Source organism: Microtus pennsylvanicus, chromosome X, assembly GCF_037038515.1.
Source record: "Microtus pennsylvanicus isolate mMicPen1 chromosome X, mMicPen1.hap1, whole genome shotgun sequence".
NCBI classification, from domain to species: Eukaryota; Metazoa; Chordata; class Mammalia; order Rodentia; family Cricetidae; genus Microtus; species Microtus pennsylvanicus.
The window spans coordinates 89,267,273-89,289,772 of record NC_134601.1 but is presented as its reverse complement, the minus strand read 5'-3'; the positions used below and the strand labels follow the sequence as shown (position 1 = coordinate 89,289,772).

The 22,500-nt window shown below is 38.8% G+C and overlaps 1 protein-coding gene across 1 annotated transcript in view; it reads right to left on the bottom strand.

Moving 5' to 3' along the window:
- The window catches only part of Ophn1 (oligophrenin 1), a 347,400-nt gene that overhangs the window by 64,577 nt on the left and 260,323 nt on the right, over positions 1-22,500 (bottom strand). The window contains exons 16-18 of the mRNA XM_075958789.1: positions 8,043-8,127; positions 3,859-3,917; positions 2,976-3,081 (exon numbers count right to left, since the gene is read on the bottom strand). Of these exons, the coding sequence (XP_075814904.1) occupies positions 2,976-3,081; positions 3,859-3,917; positions 8,043-8,127 (250 nt within the window). The remainder of the gene's footprint in view (positions 1-2,975; positions 3,082-3,858; positions 3,918-8,042; positions 8,128-22,500) is intronic.

The following is a 22,500-nucleotide window of genomic DNA, read 5'->3' as shown; positions in this document are numbered from 1 at the left end:
TTTCTCTACATGCTCCTATCACCAAGTTAACAATCATGCACCTGCTTTTGGGCTGTTCTGTTTTAGGGTTCTTGAGATTTGCTTATTTTTATTTTATTTTTGGATTTGTACAAATTAGCACTGATTGGAAGTAAAATCTACATCAGAAGGTGACTCAGAGAAATCTAATTCTTGTCCCTATCCCCTCCATGACATTAATACCATTTTCATAACTTCATAACTTTGCTGAGGTTTAAATGCCATTAAGTTCCCCATTTACAAGAGTATTATTCAATGGCTTTTAGTATATTCGTAGGGTGATATAAGTACTACCAATGTCTAATGCAAGAAGCTATCATTATTCCATAAAAAGCACCACACCTAGTATCAGCAACTCTTAAATACTATGCAATATTTTGTCTATCAATTTATATAGTGACAGGTGCTAGGTTTACTGACACTATTAAATAATTATGGATAATGCTGTTATAAATATCTGTGCATAGGTTTTGTAAGGACATCTGTTTTGATTTATCTTGGGTATACAGTGAGGAAATAGAATTCCCAGGTCTTGCAGAAGCCTGTATTTAACTTTTGGAATCATTACATATTTTTAAAATCCCATTGTGTTTCATTTGACCTTAACATGCGTGTGATTTCTAATATTTAAATTTTTCCTCTTCTATTAGGAAAATGCTCTAAAATATTACACCCTTTGATTTATATTTTAGGTCTTTTTTGTTGTTGCTGTTGCTTGTTTTATAACCTAACATGTATAATGCATCACGTGGGGAAAAACCTGCATAGACAATGTCCTTATTCTTTTTTTATGAGTACACATTACTACATGTGGGATATACCCTTATTCACCCAACAAGCCCTTTTTGTTGGGCATGTACAATCCAATTTTTGTTGTTAAAGTTATGCTGCACTGACCAACATTGCCTTGCATTTGTGGAGATGTATATTTAGACTAGATGCCAAAAAGTGTGCCTGGTAGATTGAAGTGAAAATCAATATGCACATGTGTTAAGTGCTTCTGAATGCCCCTCCTCTAGAAGCATACTAAACTAACACTGCAATTACTCAGAAGGCCTGTTTCCCATAGTCTCATTGACAGAGAATGTAAATTGAAATTTGTCAATGAATGGTAGCTCAGCAGACGTTTGATCTGCATTTCATTACTGCGGTGAGATTAAGTATTACATTTCCACACATTTAACGCTTTCTAGCTCTGTGATATATCTATATGTATCACTTTTGTTTCAAAGATCTTGAGGAGCAGGAATGCGGAGGTAAACCAGTTAGATGGGAAGATGGAGGCCGATGCCCCATCACTCACTATCAGCAGGAACGTTATAATGAGTTATAGGGATCTTGTCACATATTAGATTTTCAGAAAGTCACAGCTAAAAAAATGCCTTGAAAAATAGCTGATTCGGTTCCTTCCAGCTATCAATGAACAAGCTCTACATTAATAACTGAGGGCCAAGGAGTGGAAGGACTTTCTTTAGGTCACCCAACAAACTAGAGCTAAAGCTAGAAATGGAACTCAAAGTTACTTTCCCTACAGCAACATCAAATTAATGCACAAATAATTTCTTCGTTGATTTTTGTATTTTTGCTAAGATTACATAAAAGTACATTTTGGAGAGAACATGTCTCTTAATACTCTTTATCAGCCTGAGCTGCAGACATCAGCAATAAACCAAAATCTATCATTTTGCTATCCGCGCTTATTATCTATATCAGCATCTTTAATATCCACTTGCAGTAGAAGTGCAAAAACAATCTTAGAAGGTACAAGCTGGATGAGATTTCAGGAGATACCTCACATCACAGGAACACACGAGGTCCAGATACACAGAGTGTTCAATATATATCTCACAGGGGCAGCCAAGAGGGTCCTTAGTCTGAGATTTCACTATCACTAAAGGCCTGGAGATTAGGTGTTTAGATTCTTTCCATATGAGGTTCAATATAGCATGATGAATTTTGAGAGTGTATAGATAGGCATATTTGCTAAATATATGCTTAGGATATATTGTAATTTTATGCTGTTTTACACATTGCTGCTTAACATACCAGGAGGGGCCTAGAGAGGGGCACAGCAATCAAATGAGCTAGCAACAGAACTGAAATAAGCATTCAAAGTTTGATAACTTCTCAACTGCATGCCGTCTATCTTTGTTTTGATTCAAGAGCATCAATCTTCATTCACAAAACTGAATCTTTTTTATGATGCATCGTCACGGAGCATGTGTACCCCTTCTAAGTAAGTTTCCTGCCATCTTCACAGCAGGCCAGGAGCTTGACCACATCCTAATATCTTTTATTTTATTCATTTCTCTTTTGCCCCAACTCCCCTCCTCCCTCTCTTCATCCTTCTTCCCTCTTTTGATCCCTCCTCCAATCCATGGCTCTCTTCCTTCCCCCCTTCTCATTCCTTACTTCCTTTCTTTTATTCTTTCTTTCCATTGGCAGGGTATCACTACATAATTGGCTAGTCTGGCCTCTAGCTGACAGTCTTTCTACACTATCCTCCCAAATGCTAGGATTACAGACACACACGTTAAAAAAAATGCACTTCTTAAGAGCTCACTCTATGTCAAGGCTTTCCTATGTTCATCTGAATCCATGACACTCCTACTTCATATGTTCATAGAGATGAACATCGAGAGGCTCAGAGAGGCTCACTAAGACAGCTAAGTGGTAGAACTAGGCTCGTCTGACAGTAAAGTACATGTCTGGTCCTGATGCACAGCACACTTCCTTACTGCTGCTACCTTTCAACTACAACAGAGTAGAGGCCTGTGGACTCCAGGATACGTACACGGGTAAATGCAAAACTGACCTCCCTCAGAGAATATTCAGATGGCAGAAGAAAAAGGTGGGGGGATGGGGTTCAATGAGTTAGGAATCAGTTTTTCTTCAGTCCTCCCATGTGTTCCAGACGAACAACAGAAACTCTTTTTGAAACCCCAGCAGTTACTTACTTTACCAAGTGTCTGATTAGAAGTTCCAGCATCTCCCGGTTCTTTTCTGGTAGCTTATATACTAGGGAGTGAATAGCCCCCAGACGGTAATCCAGGTTGTCAGATTCTGGCAGAGAGAACAAAGAGAGATGGTTTGGCTTCTAGGTGACTGGATTAATTAAACTCTAACATGTGCGCACATATGTACGTGCATGTGTTCAGATGTATGCACGCTTGCGCACGTGAGCACACACACACACACACACACACACACCTGAGCACAGGGAGAGGGAGAAAGGAAGAGGGAAGGAGAGAGAAGAAAGGGGAGGAAGACAATAAGAAAGATGAAGAAAGGAAACAGCCAAATAGGCACAGACACACTGAATAAATGAGAAAAAAATAAAAAACAAAGTCAGCAATGGCAAGGGGAGATTAGAAAGCAAAACAAAAATAAAAAACAAAACAAAACAAAATGTAGGCCTAGAAGGATGAAGAAATTAGAAAGTGGGGAATGGAAGCTTGTGAACTCAGGTTCAGAGGCAGGCAGAACCCCAGGCACAGCAGGCTGTCTCTAAAGCCCCAAGCAAAGCCTCCAGTTGGAAACTTTTTCCCCACCTACTATATGTGAAGCACTATGGGTGCTGCTTTCCCAAGTCAATCACTGAAAGAGCCCGGAAGTACATACCACGTACCTCCCCTTAGTCAATTACTTGAAACCATGCAACTAACATTGGCTATCAAAATTATTTACCTCAAAAAGTTAGCAACCAAAACTACTCTCATTTGGCAGTGGGCAACATCAGTTTATTTTGGGAATTGTCCCCCAAAGCAGTCTACAGGCTTTTTATCATAAGCTTACTAGGAAACCAGAGCAACCAATTGAACGAGCAGTGCACATACTTACTGGCAGCAGAGACGAGCTCTTTGTGAAGCTTATAAGTCATGACAGGTTCGGAAAGATTCCTGAAACGAATGAAGGGGATCACTCTTTTGGAGGAAGGAGTAACCAGACCTTGGACTCTCAGTTCTACAAGTACTAAGGACCCATACCTTAGCCTGATTACACCCATCTCACAGAAGTTTACCACTGAGTTCTATGTCTGAAAGAATGAAATTGAATGAAATGTATGCCCTGGCAATGGTGAAGCATGCATGGGCAGCCTGTATGTAGCGGTTCTGTTGAACTTGTCCATTGGGTTTCATGGTCTAAATTGACGAGGACGGCTAATCTGGTCTCTTCCTCATATTTAAAAGAAGATCTGCCAAAATATAGACTGCAGCTTCCAGCAAGGTCTCCAATTAGCTCCCTGAAGTGAAAGGAAATAAAAACCAATCCTGCCAATTCTAAAATAGACCTACTTGAAATATGACAACGTGCTTATAAATTGGTGGATCTGAAGAATTATTTCCAAAGCGTTTTAGTATCTGTTCTATTTGACCCTTCCGCTGGTCCTATGAAGTAGAGCAGGATTGAAACAAAGAGATGAGTTCTGTCTGGGATGGCACTAAAACTTGGGCAAGTACTAACCATAGAGGCAGGAACATAGACAAGACCATTTGATGAGCTGTTGTACACATTTGCAGCCAGGTTTCTATACAAAGCAATGGACATAACATGTCTACTTCTTAGTCCCGGAACCCCCTGGTTCGCTCGCTAATCCATTATGACCTGACTCAGCCCAACTGCTCCAATGAAGCTGTTCTGACCAGTACCACCAGTGACTGCCTCAATGCTGCACAAAAAGACAACTGTCATTTTTTACCTTTGTATCATTTTGGGGTTGTTAACAAGCCTCCTTGAGACTTACCTCTTGGGTTCTGTTGAATCACTTGATTTTGGTGTTTCTTCTCACCACTTTGACCTTTTATAACTTATCTTCTCTGGGAATTTATCATGGCCCCTTTTCTGTTTTTACAACACTAGAGGGTTGGAAAACTCAAATATCTACAGAGGCTAGGAGATTTTCATACTGCACTTGTCTGATATTTAATCTGCACTTACATGACATTGCCTTTATTTTCTCAATGGCAGACATATTTACTTACACAAAGAAGCATGTGGGCTCAAGGGAGTCAGATATTTCCATCTTCAACAGAGTTGGGAAATGAATATTTTTATTGGAAATACACTCATTTTCATATTTTGGCCATTGATTTGATTCTACTTGAGTGGCAGCTACTATTGGACAAAAGGGAGTGCTATAAAACATTGCACTGCTGTTTGCCAAAAGTCTGTATCTTTCCTGGAGCAGAGGGGCATCTGTTCTTGTGGTTTTAAGCACAAGCACAGCATCGTGATTTCCACTTCTGCCACTGAAAGGCACAAGAAGGGCCTGACATCTAATTTCTTACTAAACATTATTTTCCCGTGGCAAATGCAAACGGCCCCGTGGTCGTGCACATTCACTTCATTATCAGTTGATCCCTATTCTGTCTGATTGCCCACACCAGATTCCTTTCTCCCTCACGATCCCAACCAGCAAAAGGATTCCATCCACAAACTCCTCCTGAGCTCTTTTCTTGCCACTTATGCCACTGCTATGAAACTTTACATCAAATAAAAGCAAAACTTTGCATCTTGACTGCAAATGCAATGTGACCTCGTGTGCACCACTGCCATCACTTCCCTTCCAGAATGGACTGGACACTTTATTAAGCTACAAGTCAAAACAAATCCTCTTTCTTAAAAACGAAATTGAAATAAATCAATAGTGATGACAGCCTAGCACAATATGACAGCTTCACTAATGATCACCTCTTGCTACATGTGTCGGCCACTAATAGTTTTAGACTTGGCCTTCCCTTCTGCTGATTAGGTTTAAGCTAGAAAGGCTTTCAATTGAAGAAAGCCCTTGAAACACATCTGTGAAGATATTGCTTTAAAGAGGATAGGGACAGTACATCACTTACTCATCTAAGTTGGAAATTATTCATATAAGACTACTCTCTTGTTATTAAACTATCCCCACATCCCAAAGTCGGTCATGGCTCCTGAAAACAGGTATTAGGGGGGGAAAGACACCCCAGGAAAAGTAGCTTTTTAAGTCAGAGATTTAAGTTCAAAAAATATCACCTATGACCACATACATACTTTGTTGGGGAAGCAAGAACCTGAGTTTCCCCATCAGTAAAAAGGAGTATTGCCCTTCCTGTGGTACACAGGAGTAGGGATAAACAAATAATCAATGAAGGTGTTAATATTAGCAGCGAGCACAGTGACTATCACAGGATAAGCCCTCCAATAGCATTTCCTTTTATAAGACAGAAAAGGCATGTCTCAGAGGAATCTAAAATGACTGAAAGACACTTAAGGAAATGCTCAACATCCTTAGTCATCAGAGAAAAGCAAATCAAAACAACTCTGAGATTCCATCTTATACCTGTAAGAATGGCTAAGATCAAAAACACTGATGACAACTTATGCTGGAGAGGTTGTGGGGTAAAGGGAACACTCCTGGATTGCTGGTGGGAGTGCAAGCTGGTACAACCCCTTTAGATGTCAGTGTGGCAATTACTCAGAAAATTAGGAAACAACCTTCCTCAAGACAAATTTTGGGTATATATCCAAAGGATGCACAAGGACATGTGCTCAACTATGCTCATAGCAGCATTGTTTGTCATAGCCAGAACCTGGAAACAACTTAAATGTCCCTTGACTGAAGAATGGATAAGGAAAATGTGGTACATTTACACAATGGAGTACTACATGGCAGAGAAAAATAATGACATCTTGAAATTTGCAGGAAAATGGATGGAGCTAGAAAGCATCATATTTAGTGAGGTTACCCAGACCCAGAAAGACAAATATCATATTATTCATTCATAGGTGGTTTCCAAACATAAAGGAAAGAAAACCAGCCCACAAATCACAATCCCAGAGAACCTAGACAACAATGAGGACCCCAAGAGAGACATATGTGGATCTAATCTACATGGGAAGTAGACAAAGACAAGATCTCCTGGGTAAATTGGAAGCATGGGGACCATGGGAGAGGGTTGAAGGGGAGGGGAGAAACAGGGAGGGGAGCAGAGAAAAAAATGTAAGCTCAATAAAATCAAGAAAAAAGAATATAAAAAAGAATAGACATGTTTCTGAACATAGCATTCATAGTTATATGAAATTAGAACTACATCAAGATGATGCTACAGTGGAAGGTCATTCAACAGCAATATCATGACCCAGCTGTTTAGAATAATGATACGGTACAGAGTTTAAACATCTGTCTTAATGCTAAAAGACCTCAAAAAATGGAAAAGATAACACTTGAACTTGAAACTATAGTGTATGTTATAGATCATAAAGAATGGTAGAGGGTAACTGAAGCTAGTGCTATGTGTGGTGGAAATTCACACCTTTAACCCTAGCAGCACAGAGGCAGGGGCAAGTGGATTTCTGTGAATGGACGCCAGCCTGATCTACACAGAGCGTTCCAGTCCAGCCTGCAAAGTCAGAGCCTGTCTCAAAAAATCAATGGATATGTACATAATATGTATATGTGTGTATATAGTCTTTGAATTATGTAAATATACATGTCTATATATACATATTCAAACATATTTTAAATAACATATACTTACTTATAGCTATAAATAAGACATTAATTTTATCAGCACTATATATCCCCAAATTTTGCTTATCTTTTTTCTTATTGCTGTTGCTCATTTATTCCCAACTTTGTATATTCTTTTATATTTCCATTTATATGGGTAAAGAGATGGAAATATGGTATAGCCATATTCTATTTCTCTTTCTCTCTCGGGGTAAGGACTCTACTGCTGAGCTATATCCACAAGAGGATGGTTTTAAATAATACTGTTTCGTAAAGGATTTTTCCAGTAACAAATGCTTTCTAAATCAAATCCTCATATTAAAGATAAGTTTTCAAGAGCTTGAGGTGGTGGCCAATGTCTATAATTTTAGCTTTCAGGAGACTGAGGCAGGATGATTGTATCTAGTTCCAGTCCAGCCTGAGCTACATAGTTAGTACATGTCTCAAAGACAAACAAAAAACATCTTATTAAACAGAAATCCTCTTAGACAAATTTCATCAATTATAAAAAGTCAAGATCCAATTGAATAAAACATACCTGAGGTAGAATTTTAAGGAGCTTGTGATTGTCTTAATGTCCCAGTCACTATTATGAAAATCGACATCTCCTGGGCATTTTGGATCTAAGGAAAACAAAACAAAATGAAACAAAAAACAATCTTTCAACAGATTTTACATGTTACCTTTTTCTATAAGAAGAGGTAAATTAATTAGTTACTCAAATACATTTTCAAGAGACCAAAACTTAACACAAAGAAATCTTTTCATTTAAAAAAAATCATCTTGTATTCTGTCTCAGTATGTAAGAAATTTGGAACTCATCACTTCTAGACACCCTATGAGAAAAAAAAATGCTGAACAAACTGAATGACTCTAGATTACCAAAGTTTGGAGATTGCGAGGAAACCTGCTGCTGCCAAACTGAGAAGCTCAAGAGCAGAAACGCCATGCAAACCATTCCCAGCCCAGGGAAAGCTAATCTGTAAATAAAATAATGCTAAGACCCATTAAGTATGAGTTTCAGAGTTATAAACTGAGTGGCCCAATCCCATCAGAGAATACCTCCGGTTTGCGTTCCCTAGTAGCTTTACCTTGAGAATGTTATCAGTTTTCCAGAGAAGAAAACGAAGAAAAATCCCCTCACGAATTCATGCTGCTAGTAAAGGTAGTAGAAAAGTAAGCACACGGCAGGAGCTTTGCGGCATAACAAGAACTATTTTACCATACTCCAACTACTACAGTTTACCACAGTCTAAATGAAGCGGATATTGAAGAAAGCATTCAACTCCATATCCATATGTCTCTCCTTAAAAGTAACACCAAAAATAAACTGAGAGGTGCTGAGAAAGGTCACAGCCCAGGGGGGCGGTAGACAAAAAATCACAGAAGTTATGGAACACTTCCCCCTACCATGACACCTTACCACCACGTCCTTCTGCACAGGACCCATTCTGACTAAAAGAACAGCACAATTCACTAAGTCTCTATGGCAAACCAAAGCTAGAGGAAAGACAAAAACGCAATTTAACCTGAGTTAAACATAAAGCTCCATACTAAAGGTACATGCACCTCCACTATTTTTTAATCTATTATTGTCATGTCCAGCTTACAAAAAGTCAGAAAACACAGCTCAAAGATGCAGAAGCAAGATAAAAACCACACTTTGACATGTTTTGGAAATATGAACTCAGTAACTGGAAACATCTGTGATTAATGCTAAGGACTATACTACACAAAAGTGGATAACATAAACGAAGAGATGGATAAATCAGTAGATTCAAAATCTAAAGAAGCATAAAACTAAATGCTAAAAAAATCCAGAAAAACTGTAATAGGAAGAATGCCTTTAAAAACTGAACACGGTTCAGCAAAACATCAGTGAGTCTGAAGAAATTCCAATAGGAACTTCTAAGATGGAAATACAAACCAAAAAAAAAAGATCTAAAGCTATGAAAGGTATAATATACATGTGATAAGAATCACCATGATGATGCAACAGATAAAAGAGAGATTTTTGGATGTAGCTCAGTAGCACTGTGCTTTTATTGCATCTGTAAGGCCTTGAGTTCAATTCCCAGTGGTGGTGGAAGAAAGAAGGGAACAGGAAAGAAAAAAAAGAAATAAAGAACAGAAAAAAATGAACAACTAAGAATTTCCCAAGACTAACAAAAACAATAAATGCCAAAGCACAAATGCAGGAAGGAATCATCAGAAAAGATATCTGTATCTGTATCTCTCTCTCTCTCTCTCTCTCTCTCTCTCTCTCTCTCTCTCTCTCTGTGTGTGTGTGTGTGTGTGTGTGTGTGTGTGTGTGTGTGTGTGGACAGAGAGAGAGAGGCTGTTGAGAATGACTGGGAGGTGCCCAGCCCCAATTAATATAACTAATTGGTGCAGTCCTTACACCAAAGTGCTATGTTATTAAATGACAACATTCAGTAAAGTATAATTTAGACTTCTAGAAATTTCAACTGATATTATAAATGAAAAACATCTATAAATGTACAACTTACAAAAATTAAACTTCCAACAAACAAAACTCAACATAGCAAAGCCCTACAAAAGAATGCAGGTTGGCTAATAGCTGTCTCTCTAGAGACTCAGTTTATAGATTCAAGAAGAGATCACCCAGAAAACAAGTAGGGCATAACAAATCTTTACCTAGATGTCAATTTCACCTCACCCCAGTCATAATGGCAAAGATCACAACTGACAATAAAAGGTGGACAGGATATGGGGGAAAGGGGAACCCTCATTCGTTGTTGGTGGGATTGTAAACTGGTCCATCCAACTCTGAAAATCAGTGTAAAGAATCCTCAGAAAGCTAAAAATAAACCTCCTATATGATCCAGCTAAACCACTCCTCAGCACATTCCCAAAGGACTCAACACTCTACTCCACAGACACTTACTCGGTCATGTTCATTGCTGCTCTATTCACAACAAGGAGGAAATGAAACAACCTAAATGTCCTTCAACTAAAAAATGGATGATAAAAACATGGCACATATGTTACTATGAATACTATGCACATGTAAAGAAAAATGCTACTTGCAAGTAAATGGAAGGAACTATAAAGTATCTTACTGAGTGATGTAACCTAAGTCCAGAAAGACAAATGGTCACATCTGAGGTTCCTAACTCCAAATCTTCAGATGTGAGTAAATACATAATCCGGAGTAACTACAGAAATCAGAAAAGTTTAAAAAATACTGTTACAGGGTAAGGAGCAATAATAGAAGAGTGACTATCACCATACACGTGATCTGAGGGAAGAACAGGTCCAAAAGGAAGGATACAAATACAAAAGAAGGAGGGAGGAAAGTAACATAATAGCTTCTTATTTATTTCCCTTAGGTATCAGAAAAAGTCATAACGAATCAGACTATTAACTATAAACTTAAAATATCTCTAGCAAATATAAAACTCTGTATACAAATAAATATAGTTTAAGTGGCAATGCTCCCCGAAGAGCCACAGACTATCCAAAACAAAACAAAACAAAAAACCTAACACCAAGCATAAGAAGACCTCTTTTGAGATTTCCGTGAGATTCCCAAAACAGTAGATGCTATCGCTGCTGTGATTGGTGAACTGCCCCCAGAGGTGAAAGGTAAAGGTACCATGTACTTCATACACAAGACTCAGAAGACCAGGAATGGATTTGTCCTAAAAGCCTCTTTCCTGTATATGCTTTTATGGTCCAAGAAGGAACCATGCATGCTTCCAAAGGAAGGAAACAACTAATAGTATTACCCAAGTATTGTGTCTATGAACTACAACACTGTCCAGCATGTCAGGGTAATTAACTTTGCAACAGTGGCAAGTATACCTTGGTGGTAAGCAACAGCTCTCTAAAATTCAAGACCTATTCAACAAGAGGGACATCATACCTGATAGCAGAAACCTGGTCAACTACCCAAGATTGGTAAAGTCACGGACCTTGGAGGAGAACCTACAATTACCACTTTACTAAACTAGCCTAGTCCCTGCCTTTCTAAATATTTGTCCTTATACCCACAGAAAAGTATTGGTTCTCACCCGTCATCAAGAAAAAATCTCTTTGCAACAGATGGAGACCATTACAGAAAGCACAACCAATCAAAATGCAGAACTGGGCAGCTCACCCCTAAAGGACACATCTACAACACAAGTCCTCCACCTAAGACTCAAGGATCTGTTTGGGAGAGGAAGGTGAATTAATTATAAGAGCTAGAGGAACAGGACGTCCGCTATGAAAATTCATCTTTTAAATATCAGGGCAGCTGCACCCATCAACTCTCAACAACACAGCTACCTAAGTAATATTTGAACAAGGATGGCACAAAAGCCATGCTAATGGAAGACGGGACGCTCAGAAGACCTCAACCCTAGCCAAAGAACTAAGGAAGGCTGGAAGTGGGACGAGAACACTAGCTGCTTTCCAATACCAAACGATCAGCCCCGAAAACACACATACATGCAACATTATAAAGACTGAGAAGGTTTATCTTACATATTTGGTTGTGTGTGTGTGTGTGTATGTGTGTGTGTGTGGGTAGATATGCATGTGTGTAACAATAAGTAAGAGGTTCTTAATTTGAAACAGAGCAAAGAGATAAATGGGAAGGATTATAGCAGCAAAGAGAAGGGGGAATGGTGTAATTATAATCTATCTCCCTTTGTGTGTGTATGTGTGTGTATTCAAAATAATAGTGGTTAAATTGAACAATTTTCAAAACTCGGAATGAGTTTGTCACTACCCTTAGTATCTATTCTCTTGCAATGATCTTTTTGTTATATCAAATTTAAATTGCTTAGTTTCTCGGAATTTGTGAGTGGATAACTCTGTGTTCTCTTATCTTTTGAAAACTCAACATGGAACAAACTTTCTTTTTACGAAGTTCACTTACAGATACGTTTCTTTGCTCTGGATTAAAATTTGAAAGATCTCTTTTACTAAGGAAATCTGTGCTCTTCAGAAAAATTCTGGAACTTTCAAGTCTACCTCAGTAAATAAGAAGATAATTGTTTTATTTGATTTTTCTTTGATTTTGAGACAAGATTTTTCTATATGGTCCTGGCTGTCCCAGAACTCCCTATGCAGACCAGACTGGCCTCAAACTCAGAGACCTGCCTGCCTCTGCCTCCCACGTGCCGGGAGTAAAGGTGTGCCACTATGCTTGGCTAGCAATAGATATTTTAATATTCTTTGATGTGATACCTTAGTTCTCACACATGACCTAACTGCAAGGATGGCAAACTAACCAACTCTGGCTATCAATAAGAACTTTAAAAATCATAGGCTAGTATTTATAGTAGCGTCTGTGGTGGAATATGAAGTAGATTGGGATGAAGCTCTAGAGCAAAGATATCAGAGCAAGGATTTCAGCCATACTCGGTGATAAAGGAAGAGAACTGAAGATGCTTAGGCTGTAGAGGATCATAAAAACATACCAAGTAACAACAGAATAAAAGTGGATTTCTTCAGCTATGAAAAATGGTAACAAAGGCCCATCCACAGGTGAGACCACATGGCTAGGTGAGGATGTAATCACTAGCAGAAAGGGTAAGAGATGAGCCAGTGCAAGTCACACTGAGACTATCTGAAAGGAAAATGATGGCAAGAGAATTACTTTTTATCAATAGCTATTAGAAGGTAATAATAATTTTCAGATATATAATTTTGACAACATAAGAACACAGCCCTGGACAGAGTTACAACATGACAGAATTGTGTAGTATTACTTTATTTTATGAAAATTTCAGTGTAGTTAGGTTTTTTTTTCCTGGAGACAAGCAACATGTTAATGTAGCTTCATTCTATGGGGGTAACCACTTAGGCAAACAAAGCAGGCCAGAGACCATTGTTCTAAGGAAGGTTTCCTTGCAAAATGGGGCCTGGGAACTCGGAATTTGCAAGGGTCCTTGACATTGTTAGAATATATAAAGTGGCTCCTTCACTGTTTCTGGGTTTCTTGTACAGTAAAGTTTATGCTGAGGAGCTGCTTTTATTTTGAGGCTGTATAGTTTGTGCATGTGCTGGGCAGAAGTAGCTTTCACAGCCTGCCCTGATAAAAGACTTAGCAAATCAGTTTCTGGCTATCAAACCATGCAAAGCATGTGAAAACAATATGTGTCTATCACAACCAATACTAGAGGAACTGTCTGGGTCTTGGGTACCTCTCCTAGAAGAAGGTTCCTGGAAGCTTGTGCCTTTTCTTCTTCTGAATTCTACCACAGACATGTTTCCTCTTTTCTAATTTTCCTTTGTCTTTTGACCATAATAAATTACAGCCATGAGAATAACTGTGTGCTATGTCTTGCTAGTTTCTCTACTTACCAAACCTGAAGGAGATCGGGAGACCTTCAAGGTATATGAGAGACATATTTTCAGGAAGTTGGTGAAGAAGAGATACAATTTCTTTTTAATCTTTCGGGAATTCAACTAACTAAGCATGTTCTAGTATAGGCAATGATGACTGCATGTAATGTGCTAAAATCAACACTGAAATGACAAAGCACAGATATAGGAATTAAATATGAAAGATGTTTGCACAGATACACAGAGAGTTATTATTAAATTATAGTTCCATTATTGAATGGAACTACAAGTTGGCATTTAAGCATTCAGAATTTGAAAAAAAAATAAGACAGAATCATTGGGAAATCAAAAAAATCAAATTATAATTAAAGAAGAAAACTAGGGTGAAACTCCAAGTTCATTAATCACAAACTCAGAATTCTGAACGTTTCCCTCTCTCACTGTGGTATCCAAACCGCATCAAGACTAGCTCCATATCCCCTAGAGACCACAGTTAAAATTGTGTCCACTGAGAAGAACATCATTAATGATACATTTACTCACCACATATGTAGTAGTTATTCTATTCCAAGCACTATTTCAAGAAGCTAAAAAATATATAGTAAGTCAAATAAAATCTCTGCCCTGTGGAGGTTCAATACATGAATCATTTCATAATTCATAACTAAGTGGGTTCAAGGTTAACCGAAAAGCATGACAGCCTTGATCTTGGCACAAGACAGACAATGATTATGGAACATCATATTATTTATTAGAAAGGCACAATGCTTTCCAAGGTTCCTAACATAGTAACGAGATAGCCAGTGGCAAATCTGAGAACAGCCTTCTATGATGAATAGAAGTGGTCAATTGGATTATGAAATAATTAGATCTAATCAGAACAAGCTGAGTCTATATATGAGTCCATGAAGCCATGAGGGGAATAGAAAAACTTAATTTAAGTATGATAGAAGACAGGGTCATAGAGAAGTAACTGTAATGTGTATATATTGTCAAGAAGTTATGCAATGACTTTGCAAAGGGAAGTAAATATATAAAGGTTGATGAAAACCAGCTTACATGTTGGTTAAAATCCAGATCACTCATCCTGAATAGATTCCAACTTGTTGACATAAAGACACCTCATTTTCTACCACACAGAATGCTAGCAAGGTGGTAAAGATGGTATCTTGGTCAGATTCGATCTACAAATATGTTTTGTTTGACTTATGATAATAAGGCGTCTTATTAATCTGTAAAATATTTCAAGTATAAAGAGAAACCCTTTCTTAAAGGCACCCAGCTAAAGATAACTTCATAACCTATTTCTGCCAGATCATTCTGTTAAATGATATAATCTTTAATCATAAACTTAAAGAAGTTAACTACTATAATTAAATTGATGCAGTCTAGGGACCGACTCCCTTCCACTCAGAGAGAGTCCCTATCAATAGGTACAGTAATTCAATACTGATGATTCGTGAGGTGCACCGCACATGCATGGACAATATTTTGTTTATTTCAGATCTTTAAACTGTCCCCAAATGGTAATAGAACATATAAATCCTTCTGAAACTTTCTTTCATTGGTCCAATTATGATTCTGGGATTTATACATGTTTTGATAATTCCTACTTATGTTCAGAGTTGGCAAATTACCACCCCTAAGCTAAAAATCAATTTGATTAAACTCCATGACTATCTAAAATGTTAATGTCTATCAATACAATTCGTGGTGCACGTTCCTGGAACCAGAGATTTCTAAGCAACTCGTTGTCTAAGTGAGCTCTTATGCTTATGATTTGAGCAACACTCCTCAGCAAGGAAATCCAAAGACCTGTTTTCTCTATGCTTGGCAAGAAAGATGAAAGGATTAGGACTATGACTATAGCTTGAATAAAGAGGAAGATTTTAAAGGAGATCGCCAGGAGACACTCGATGGGATGGGAGGTAGGAAAGTCACTGATTCAAAAATGCCAATGATGGAAGATAAGGACATGCAATGAGATTTGCGAAGTTAATATAAAACAAGAAGACTGGAATTACATTACTTGCAGAAAAATGGGTGGAACTTCCAATCATGTTAAGTGAAATAAGCCCCACTTGAGTAAACATGTTTTCTCTTACGTGTGGCACACAGACCATGAAAGCAGAAAAGGGACTCTCTGGAGAGAGAAGGCTGAGAAAGAGGAAATGAGAAGGCAATGAGGGATAAAGACAAACCATATATGTTTTCTCTCACATGTAGGAGTACTATTTGAAGGGAGAAAGGAAGAACAGTGGTACGGACAAAGAAAAACAACAGTAATGGGATAAAATGAGCAATTAAAATGACATCAAGTACGAAAAATCTCATGAAGAAACCCATTATTTTGCATGTTCTAGCTTGCTTTCTGTTTCTGTGATTTAAAAAAAAAAGCACCCTCACTAACAGCAACTTGAGGGAAGGAAGGATTTATTTGGCTTACACTTCCAGGCCACAGTCCATCACTGAGGTTGGCCAGGACAGAAACCAAAGCAAGTGAGAAAGCAGAAACCACAGAGCAATGCGGCTTGCTAACTTGCTTGCTCTACCTCATGCTCAGACATCTTTCTTCTACAGCCTAGGCCCATCTCCCTAGGAATAGTGCCTGTCACACTGGGCTGGGCCCTACACATCTAGTGGCAATCAAGAAAGTGTGCCACAGACATGTCTTACCTAGGTCAATCCTCAGTTGAGGTTCCCCAGTTCGTGCTAAGTTAACAATAAAACTAACCAGTACTCCTAGTAAATGGAGGACATGGTGCCTGAACTGGCCATCTGTAACCAGGCAAGACTCCCAGGGGTGGGTGGGACTAGACACCAACCCAGCCACAAAACCTACAACCCACAACCTGCCCGGCATGCAAGTTGTGCTGGGGCAGCAGTGGTTTGGAGCTTGTGGGAGTGGCCAATCAATGACTTGTCTAGCTTGAGGCCCACTCCATGAGAGGGAGCCCATGCCTGACACTGGCTGGAGGGCCAGGAACCAGATGAAGGACAGCCCATAGACATAGGAAAGAACCAAATACAAAACTGGCCCAAAAATATTTTAAAAAATTAATGAAATTATTCTGCTTTATTCATTGGGTCTGTGCCTGGCCCAACTGCCATCAGACAGGCTTCCTGCAGCAGCTAATGGGAGCAGCTACAGAGACCCACAGCCAGACATTAGGCAGAGCTCAAAGAACCCCAGAGAAGTAGGAGCCAGAGGGGTCGAGGACATCAGGAGAACAAGACCCACAAAATCAACTGACTGGGGCTCCTAGAGGCTCACAGAGACTGAAGTGACGATCACAGAACCTGCGTGGGTCTGCACTAGGGCTCCTGCACATATGCTGTAGGTGTTTAGCTCGGGGGTTTTGTACTCCGAACAGCGGGAGTATGTCTGACTTCTTTGCCTGCTTTTGAGATTCTTTTCTTCCTATTGGGATTTCTCATCCAGCCTTGATACGAGGGTTTCTGCCTAGTCTTATTAAAGCTTGTTATGCCATGTTTGGTTCATATCCCTGGGAGGCCTGCCCTTTTCTGAAGGGAAACAGAGGAGGAGTGGATCTGAGGAAGAGGGGAGGTGGTAGGAGGGACTGGGAAGAGAGGAAAGAGGGGAAACTATGGTTGGAATGTAATATATGAGAGAAGAATAAAGAAAAAGGAAAAAAAACCTAACACGTACATTAACTAAAACTAAGTAATTTTTAAAAAATGGAACAAAAAACACAGAAAGAATATTAAACTTTCCCAACACAGATGAAAAATGAAGAATTAGCCACTAAGTCGTCAAATCTGGTCTGTTCTCCATGCCCACACTGTCTATAGCTGTGTTTGGAATAGTGGCTATTTTTTTTTAGCCTACTAGGGTTATTATGTTTACCAGTGCTATCACTAGAAATCAAATGATTAAAGAAGTAACCATTCATTCCCAGATTTACCCAAAAACTGTTTAACCAAATTAAAGGTCTAGACCAAGGTTGTTCCAGCACATAAGAGATTAATCAATAATGGTCCATATGTAAGAAGGAAAATGAAAATAAAATGGAGTAACCTAGGACCTTAAAAAAGTCTTGGCTCTCTGATGGAATGAAGGAAAACAGGTTAATTCATTTAGATCGCATCATATAAAATAGATACAAAAATCATTGTAAGGAGCACCTTATTCTTAAGAATTTACTTAGCAAAGATAAAACTCTCAAAAGAATACACAGTATGATGAGATAGTAAGTAGAAATGTAGAACTAAAATCCACTACACATAGTAGGTACACTATCTAGGTCACCTGATACTTTTTATAGTCTTCCTGTAATGTGCTAATTTCTTTTTAAAATCCAAATAAAATAGGAATACACTGTAGCTTATATAAGAATCATATTTAAATGAATGTCTCAAATTCAAATTTTTAATGTTTCTGGAAGAGATTTGACTATTTTTTATAGAGGAATAATTGTAATAGAACACAAAAAGTCCCAAACACCCATGAAAGGCATAATGAGGCCCTGCAGCTACTTGGCACATTCCTCAAATTTAGGAAAACCATTGTGAAGAATAATAAAGCCATAGTTGAGAACTGTATGCTAAAGGTTCTGCCAAAATCACTCCAGAAAATAACTAACTCCTGGCACCTGCAGCTTCAGATTTCAAATTCATACAATTTAAATAATTGATTCATCAAAAAATAGCGCTACATAGATTAACCTTTCCAAATCCCTTGTAAATAGTCAAAATAACTATCATTATATTTTGAGTGGCAGATTCTAATGAACATGGCTCAGAACAATTCATGAGATGTTTGCCAAAGTTTTAACCAGTGTGCATTAAATTAACAATCAGATATATTATTCACAGTAGTATGAAGCCATTAACCTGAAGGTTCAGATTTCTCTACAAATAGAACTTTTCTTACCATCATAGTCTTTCATATATGCCCTACTGCTTAAATTCCTGTTGAAAAAAAATCTAAACTTGGAAAGTAGATGTAACATGAAGGGGGGCCTGCTTGTTGGGGTTTTCTGTCCTGCCCGGTACCCCCCAGGTGTTTAGTCCCAGAGAAAAATCACACATAGGTCTCCATAAATTATAAGCTGATTGGCCCATTAACTCTAGCCTCTCACTGGCTAACTCTCACATCTTGATTAACCCATTTTTCTGATCTATGTTAGTCATGCGGCTCAAGACAGGGAAGTTGTGCGGGATAATTGTTTGTATTCTGTCAATCATGTTATAAATAAATGCTGATTGGCCAGGTAGGAAATGTAGGTAGGAAAACCAGACAGGAAGCAGAAATGATGTAATGAGAACAGGAGAATTCTGGGAAGGAGGAAGTTGATTCCTCCCACTCCTGCTCAGACCACCGAAGTAGCAGGATGTGATCTGCCCCACTGAAAAAAAGGTACTGAGCCGCATGGCTAACATAGATCAGAAAAATGGGTTAATCAAGATTGAGAGTTAGCAAGTGAGAGGCTAGAGCTAATGGGCCAATCAGCTTATAATTTATGGAGACCTATGTGTGATTTTCTTTGGGGCTTAACAGTTGTGGGGTACTGGGCGGGACAGGAACCCCAACAAGCAGGCCTGGCCCTTCATGTTACAAGTGGAGAGAAGATATGCTAATAGTTATCAAGCACATAAAAAGATGCACAAAATCATAGACATAAAATTGTTCAGCTCCTATGCAAAGCACTAACAAGTCCTTTAAAAAGCAAAATACCAAGTTAACATGTGACCCTGCAATTCAATTCCTAGATATATAGTGAAAAGGGGGAGGAGAGCTAAGCAAGTAAGGATGCTTGCCTCAAAAGCATGAGAACCTAAGTTCAAAGCTCCAGAAGCAACATAAAAGCTGGGCGTAAACATATGTGTCTGTAATCCCAAAACTGTGGGCAGTGGATGGACACAGGAGGACTTCTGAACCTTGTTGTCTGGAATCCTAGCTCCAAGTTCAATGAGAGAATTGGAATAAGGTAGAGTGACAGAGAAGGACACTAGGCATCCTCTTCTGACATCCATGTGCACACTCACACAAATGGAAACATATACTCACACCTATACAGCACTCATACAATAATCAAATTTTCACGAAGTGAAACTGGGATGCAAACGAGTACACACACACACTAGTAACAAGCACTGAAAGGTAGAGACAGCTCAAGTGCTTATCATGGATGTGTCGATTCAAAAACACAGCTCTCACTTCAAAAGAAATAAGAAATAGTTTATTCTGGAGTGAAATATCAATGACCACAGACCAAGAATATCAATTTTTGTTACCTTAAATGCCAAGTTACAACATGGTAACATTTCCATAAAGTTATTGGAATGACACAACAGAGAAAGTCATAAATCGTCACACTTTAAATACACTGGAGGAAGCGTCAGGTGGCTGGGACATACCAAACAAGGGAAATCTTTTACAGCCCTCAGATGCTATCTGAGCACATTCTTAGCTTTTGAATTGGAGGAAGTTGACAGCTTACTAAGAATACATTTTAAAGGTTTTGACAGTCACAAAGGTATTAGGTTAGATTTAGGGGTGGACAATGAATGTCTTTCAAAAGGACTAAAAATAGGCTAAGGTACTTTGGCTTTGGTCGGCATTTGACCTTGTAGAATCTTCACAGCATACCCAGGCATTATTAGATCAATCATAAAATATGAAATACTAAGTAGGCGAATAAGTACATAAAATTCATAAGCAATATTCCAAGTGAAAGGAAACTGTTCTACACCATTGCATTATTCATCTATATAAATCATCAGGTGTAGTGATATTTAATTTGTATTTTAATAAATAAAGCTTGCCTGAAGATTAGAGAGTAAAACAGCCCCAATGGTTAGCCTTACAGACCAGGCAGTGGTGACAAACACCTTTAATCCCAGTAGCCATGTTAGTTTGCATAGAAACCAGGTGGTAGTGGTGCACACCTTTAATCCCAGCCCTAGAGAGGAATAGAAAATGGAAGGAGACAGTTCTCAGACAGAGTCTCATTCTGAGATACTGGGAGGCAGGATCACCATTTCGGACTGAGGTTGAGATAAGAGCTGGCCGTTTTGCATTTTTGATCTTCAGGTTGAACCCCAATTTCTCTCTCTGAGTTTTTATTAATCATGCCACAATCAAGTTCTAGAATATTGAGACAAGAAAAATCACAAGAGTAGAAATAATACAAGCTTTGTAACTCATATCCATATTCCTAGCACTGGGTTGGCTTAGCTGGGAACACTGCCATGAATTCAAGGCAAGACCTGGGTTCCCAAGAGAGACCCTGTCTAAACACAACAAAATAGTTACCAAAAAAGAAAAAGATCAATGGCTCTCAGGGAAAGGAAAAGGCCACACTGTTCAACTGGTATGACACTGACTTCCAAGAGCAATGGAAACGTTTTGAAATTAGGTAGGCATGATGCCTAGAGAGCACTGCTGTTGTGCTAAATGCTACTCAGCTGCTCACGTTAAAAATGCTTAGCATATGAATTCTATGTCAACAAGGAAGAATACAATATTAACACATGATAGTCATTTTATAATTATTCTGAAGAGGTATTCAAAATATCTGGACATAATAGTAGCAGCTACTACAAATGGCACTGAACATTTTATTAATAGTTTACAATTAAAAATAAATTCTGGCCCAGAAGTCCCTGACTGGAACTGGCATGAATTCGTTGCCCCCCCCCCCAGGACTAGTTTTCATGGTACCAGAAAGCACTTATCACAAGTTTCCAAAGGAGGAAATTGTCTAATAGTGCTACACAGATATGACTCCTATGAACCACATAAAAGACCAGCATGGCACAGTAACCAGTAACCCTAAGGGTGTGACAGTGGCATATAATCCTTTGAAGTAACCAACAATTTTCTAATTGGACATGAGCCCTAGTTAAGAATAAGTAAATCCATCCTTCCTCCATCCCCATGGTCCCATTCCCCCAAACTCTCCCCATTCTACCCTTCTCCCTTATCTATCCCCATTTCCCCTTACCCCCAGCCTACCCCCACCCCCCAAGCTCCCAACTTTTACCTGGCAATCTTGTCTACTTCCAATATCCAGGAGGATAACTATACATTTTTCCTTTGGGTTCACCTTTTTATTTAGCTTCTCTAGGATCACGAATTATAGGTTCAAAGTCCTTTATGGCTAGAAACCAATTATGAGTGAGTACATACCATATTCATCTTTTTGCGTCTGGGTTACCTCACTCAAAATAGTGTTTTCTATTTCCATCCATTTGCATGCAAAATTCAAGATGTCATTATTTTTCACCTCTGAGTAGTACTCTAATGCATATATATTCCACACTTTCTTTATCCATTCTTCCATTGAGGGGCATCTAGGTTGTTTCCAGGTTCTGGCTATTACAAATAATGCTGCTATGAACATAGTTGAACAAATGCTTTTGTAGCATGATAGGGCATCTCTTGGGTATATTCCCAAGAGTGGTATTGCTGGATCCTGGGGTAGGTTGATCCCGAATTTCCTGAGAAACTGTCACAGATTTCCAAAGTGGTTGCACAAGGGTGGATATGGGAGCAGGGAAGTATATATCTTAATTAAGGGAGCCATTTTAGGGTTGGCAGGAGACTTGACTCTTAGAGGGGTTTCCAGGTGTCCAAGGAGCTGTCCCCATCTTGTTCCTTGGGCAGCTGAAGAGAGGGTGCCTAAACTAGCCCTATCCTATAGCCATAGTGATGAATATCTTGCATATCA